The sequence below is a fragment of the Oratosquilla oratoria genome, chromosome 18 (assembly GCF_046742065.1).
Source record: "Oratosquilla oratoria isolate Oo_2021 chromosome 18, ASM4674206v1, whole genome shotgun sequence".
NCBI lineage: Eukaryota > Metazoa > Arthropoda > Malacostraca > Stomatopoda > Squillidae > Oratosquilla > Oratosquilla oratoria.
The window spans coordinates 23,715,728-23,721,727 of record NC_134794.1 but is presented as its reverse complement, the minus strand read 5'-3'; the positions used below and the strand labels follow the sequence as shown (position 1 = coordinate 23,721,727).

Below are 6,000 nucleotides of genomic sequence, written 5' to 3'. Positions count from 1 at the left end.
TTCGAGATGAAATATCTGAGAAGTATGATAGGGGTCACTAGGCTGGAAATGAGGAGGTGAGGAGGAGAACAGGGGTGGAAAGGGAACTGGGAGATAGGGTTGATGAAAGAGTATTAGGATGGTTTGGACACATGGAAAGAATGAAGAAAGATTAGTAAAAGACGTGTGGAAGGAGTGAATGTGAGGGGATATCCTAGGATGAGATGGATGGATGGGGTGAAAGGGGTATTACAAAAGAAAGGAATGTCTATGGAGGAAGGATGGAAGGACAGAAGATAGGGGTGAATGGAGAAGGGTTGTGTATAGATGATGCTGTGATGCATGAGGGGGAGTGGGTGGGGGATGGAGGGTGAGGAGGTATGTATGAGAACAAATTTGATGCAGCCTGAAGGAATTTCTCCCCATCTTCTCCTTTTCTGCATGGGAGGACAGAGAGGGGGGGGTCGCCAAATTTATGAAGTGGCCTTGCTGTGGATGTGCTGTGTCTTGCAACACTGCTTCTGACCCAGGGCAGTGAACAGGATGCAGGGATGACCCGTCATCCAGGAGGTGTCAAGATAAGAGGGAGGGAGGGAGGAAGGTGGAGGGGAGTGGAATATATAGGAAATGGAATGGGTGGGAGTGGTTTCTATGCCTTTTTCTTTGTGGCTACCCCCCATGTAAGGGGAAAAAGCCTTTGGTATATGTATGTAAACAAGGTTGAGGCATACAAATGTTAGATTTAAATATTTATTTCTAATTTTGCATTCTAGTAATTCCATTTTACCTTAATCAGCTAAGGAGCTTAAAAGTTAGAACACAGTACAACATAAGGATCTATGCCCTGTTGTAGAGGTAATGTTTATGCATAGGTATTTACATTCTGTGCTATGTCTAAGGTCTGTGGTACAAAAGTATAAAAGCTGACACTGCACAGGATGAAAAAATAAGTCAATGTTTACTGCAACAGAAGTGCTTTTATGATGAGTCATCTTTCACACATACTTCTATGGCCAATGGAGGCTATGCAGAATACTAGAAAATAATTTATATTCTATAGAAAAAGAGGAAGTATCAGTCTGTTATACCTGTGGCTGTATCTAGTCATAGCTTCATTGCTGGCCACCAATCATTCATGAGCAAGAGATAAGGGTGCACTCACATATGCAGGCATGCATGAGTGCGCATACACAAACATACACACATGGAAGCTAAAATTATATGTAGTCTTCTAATGATACTTGATAACTGATTTTTGGCGAGAAAAAATTAAGACTTAAAATGCCTATATAGCAGTACAAACACCTTTTCAGTCGGTTTAACACTGCTATGGCCAATAGATGAAGACATGAATACAGAAAGACAATGAACATTTAATAATCTCTGTACAAGTATATGAACACTTAAGGTAACAAGCAAGTTCATTTGCGCTTCATTCTCAGCTGCCGTCTTACCAACGAGTGTGGAGAATCTTCTGCCATCTTCTGCTGATCCAACTGGAAGTAAATATGTTTCTAAGTATTTTACAAAAATACATACATGTACCAAATGGCCCTTTCCCCTTGTGAGAAGCACAAGGTGGCAGCCAAGCTAAGACATAAACCCACCCTTCACCTTTTTGTTGTCCCTTCTATCGTACCTCCTTGACAATGACATGTAATTAACAGACATGGCATTAACAATGCATTAATGATTGCTGCTTCATTTTTTACCACCAAAAGGCCCATGGCTTCAGAGAAATCAGCAATGGCAACTTAGACCCTCATTTGAGTGTACACCTGACCTGACACTAATGGGGGTCAGGGTCATGCAATTATTTCCAAGCTCCCCACACCCATGCCATGCACAAAGAAATAACCACAGGTACCTAAACCAATTTTAACACCTCTAAACAGTCAAACTCATCCAATACAAATCCTATTATCTTCTTTGGTTCCAAATATCAACAATACTGGTTCCAAATATAAAAAATAAATCATACAAAAATTGACTAAAACATATGAATCTGTTTTTCCTAAAAAAGTGTAGATTCAGAGGTGACTTCATACAGGTCTTTAAGATTCTAAAGGGAATTGACAACATCAAAAGTGACAAAATTTTCACACTGAATGAGAATCTGACAAAAAATAATGGTCTGAAATGGTCAGCAAATAGATTTAATTTGGAAGTGGGTAGAAACAACTTCAACCGTATAGTTAATGAATGGAATAAACATCATGCAGAGGCAGTGCAATGTAGTTCAGTTCGAAGCTTTAAGATTAATAAATTAGATAAACACCTAAGCAAGATGCTGTAAGGTGGGCAGAGTATTTTAGGGAGTTGCTAAATGTGAAGGAGGATAGGGAGGAAAAGGTAGTTGCAGTGGGAAGCGCTAAGAAAATGAACATGATGAGTAAGGAAAATGGATGAGAAATAAGGAAAGATGAAGTGAAAGCAGCAGTTAAGATGATGAGAGCAGGTAAGGCACCTGGGTTGGATGGATGCCATGCATAATGTCCGAAAAAAAGGAGGTACAGACGCTCCTCTACTTACGTTCATTCGTTTTACGTTTTTTCGATTTTACGTTTGAACTGACAATAAAAAAAAAAAAAAAAAAAAAAAATTGAGTGAATTTTTTAGTTTACCGCGCTCTCCGTAGTTCAAATGATACTTGCACACGACGCTGCGTCCATTGTTTACATTGCGCAGACGACAAACTGAAAATGCCTTGCCTCCTCCTCCTCCTCCACCATCTCAATTTATGTTTCTTGAATTTAATCTATTTGAAATTAATGTTATTATTTTAGAATGCTATGTGCTTAATTAATGATTTAGGGGTGTTTTATAAGATACGGTAATAGAATTTACCGATGTATAGTACAGTAACAACTTACGTTCGGCCGTTTGGAACGTAACTAAAACGTAAGTTGAGGAGTGTCTGTATAGTGATGGTGGACTGGCTGGTGAGGTTAGTTAATGTTTGTTTAAGAGAGGGTAGAGTGCCAGAGGACTGGAGGAGTGCCTGTATAGTTCCACTTTACAAGGGAAAGGGGGACAAGTGTGAGTGTAGTAGTTTCAGAGGGATCAGAAGTTGGGAAGGCTTATGGTAGGGTCTTGATTGAGCAGATTAACCACTTCCATATGGTGACGCCTACGTAGGCGTCATGAGGAGCAAGTGGGTACGCGATGATGCCGACATCAGCGTCTTGATTACATTTATTGTAGCCGTGCCTGCGTGACCCTCATTCTCTCTAAACTGGCTTCATCATATTTTCTATGGTTATCAAAATTCATGGGTGAAAGAGAACGAGCGATTGAGCAGTGACTTTATTTTTTATAATGCGATTATTATGACGCAACATCACACGTTGGGCAGCTAATGCTGCCAGACGTGCGATGTGCCCTGGAGTGAAGAGGTTAAGAGAGGAACAGAGGGAGCAATTGGAGAGGAACTGTGTGGGTTTAGGACAGGTAGGGGTTGTGTAGATCAGATTTTTGTGGTAAGACAGATATATGAGAAAGCTACAAGAAAAGGTAGGGTTGTTCTTTTGAGCTTTTATGGTTCTGAAAAAAGGTGTATGGCACAGTAGACAGGAAGACATTGTGAGAGGTTTTGCAGATATATGGGATAGGAGGAAAGCTGTTAAGAGCAGTCAAGAGTTATTATGAGAGTAGTAGAGCTTGTGTTAGGATTAGAATTGGAGAGAATGAGTGATTTGAGGTAAAGGTGGGACTTTGTCAGGGATGTTATGTTGCCTTGGCTGTTCAATTTATAAATGAATGGGGTGGTGCGAGAGGTGAATGCAAGGGTAGTGGGTCAGGGACTGGAGATGGTTAAAGAAAATAGAGAAAAGTGGGAGATAAGCCAGTTAATGTTTGCTGACGACACTATGCTTGTAGCAGGATCAGAGGAGGGATTGAGGAGGTTAGTGACAGAGTTTGGGAAGATGTGCAAAAGGAGGAGTTGAAGATAAATGTGGGTAAAAGTAAGGTGTTGAGATGTACAAGGGAAGAGAGTGGCAGCAGGCTGGAAATGAGTATTAGGGGAGAGAGACTGGAGGAAGTGGATAGTTTCAGATACTTGGGTACAAATGTGACAGGAAAGGGAGTGGGGGTGGAGGTAGAATGTAGATTGAGAGAAGTGAGTAAATGCCTTGGGGGGTTAAAAAATGTAATGAGAAATAGACATTTGGGAATGGATGCTAAGAAGAGATTGTATGAGGGCGTGATTGTGACGACAGCACTGTATGGGGCAGAAACATGGAGCATAAGAGAGGAAGAGAGAAGGAGTTTGAATGTGTTTGAGATGAAATGCCTGAGAAGTATGATAGGGGTTACTAGGCTAGATAGAGTGAGAAATGAGGTGAGGAGGAGGACAGGGGTGGAAAGGGAGTTGGGAGACAGGGTTGATGAAAGAGTATTAGGATGGTTTGGACCCATGGAAAGAATGAGTGAAGAATGATTAGTAAAAGAGGTGCACAAGGCAGAGGTGAAAGGAGTGAACATGAGGGGTCAACCTAGGATGAGATGGATGGATGGATAAGGTAAAAGAGGGAATGGGAAAGAGGGGAATGTCTGTTGAGGAAGGACAGGAGAGAAGAGATGATAGGGGTGAATGGAGAATGGTTGCATATGGATAATGCTGTGGTGCATGAGGGGGAGTGGGTAGGGGATTGGAGGTGAGGGAGTATGTATGAGAAATAAATTGATGCAGCCCGAAGGGATTTCTCCCCATATTCTCCTTTTCTGCATGAGGGGAGAGAGAGGGGGGTCACTGAATTAATGAAGTGGCCTTGCTGTGGATGTGCTGTGTCTTGTGACACTGCTTCTGACTCAGGGCAGTGGACAAGATGCAGGGATGACCTGTCATCCAGGAGGAGCCAAGATAAGAGGGAGGGAAGAGGGTAGAGGGGAGTGGAGTATGTAGGGGATGGAATGGGTGGGAGTGGTTTCTATGCCTTTGTCTTTTGGCTACCTCCTTTGTTAAGGGGAAAAAAACCTTATGGTATATGTATGTTTGTTATCATTTGTCTGTTTATTATTATTTGCTTGATTTTCATTTATTTATATAAATCTGTCAGCACTGTATGGGGCAGAAACATGGAACATATGAGAGGAAGAGAGGAGTTTGAATGTGTTTGAGATGAGGTGTCTGAGAAGTATGATGGGGGTTACTAGGCTGGATAGAGTGAGAAACAAGGAGATGAGGAAGAGAACAGTGGTGGTAAGGGAGTTGGGAGATAGGGTGGATGAAAGAGTATTGGGATGGTTTGGACACATGGAAAGAATGAGTGAAGAAAGACTAGTAAAAGAGGTATGGAAGGCAGATGTGGAGGGAGTGAACATGAGGGGGCGACTTAGGATGCGATAGATGGATGGGGCTAAAGGGGTTTTGGGGAAGAGGGGAATGTCTGTTGAAGAAGGACAGGAGAGGACAGAAGACAGAGGTGAATGGAGAATGGTTGTATATGGATGATGTTGTGATACATGAGGTGGAATGGGTGGGGGGATGGGGGAGTGAGGTAGTATGTGTGAGAAAATTTGACGCAGCTCGAAGGGATTTCTCCCCATCTTCTCCTTTTCTGCATGAGGGGACAGAGAGGGGGGTCGCCGATTTAATGAAGCGACCTTGCTGTGGATGTGCAGTGTCTTGCGACACAGCCTCTGACCCAGGGCAGAGGACATGATGCAGGGATGACCTGTCATCCGGGAGGTGCCAAGATAAGAGGGAGGGTAGAGGGTGTAGGGGAGCGGAGTGTATTTAGGGATAGAATGGGTGGGAATGGTTTTTATGCCTTTTTCTTTTTGGCTACCTCCTTTGTAAGGGGGGAAAAAAGACTTTGGTATATGTATCTGTCAATTTATTATTATTTAATATATACCTTTTTGTTCATCATTTAACTATACCTATGGATTTATTTTATTTATAATAACTTATATTGGCATAATTTTTATTTATTATTATATACATTTTTTTTTCACATCTGACCTACTTATGGACCAAAAGGTATCTTGTTGGCATGCTCTTCCTTTGTAAGGATC

General features: G+C 41.9%; 1 protein-coding gene across 2 annotated transcripts in view; it reads right to left on the bottom strand.

Annotated features, from left to right (window-relative positions):
• Nucleotides 1–715: 715 nt before the first annotated feature.
• LOC143035120 (uncharacterized) overlaps nucleotides 716–6,000 on the bottom strand; it is a 214,642-nt gene continuing 209,357 nt past the window's right edge. For both annotated transcript variants that reach the window (XM_076201708.1, XM_076201709.1), the window contains one exon: nucleotides 716–1,475. In XM_076201708.1, coding sequence (XP_076057823.1) covers nucleotides 1,401–1,475 — 75 coding nt within the window. In that variant the 3' untranslated portion in view covers nucleotides 716–1,400. The remainder of the gene's footprint in view (nucleotides 1,476–6,000) is intronic.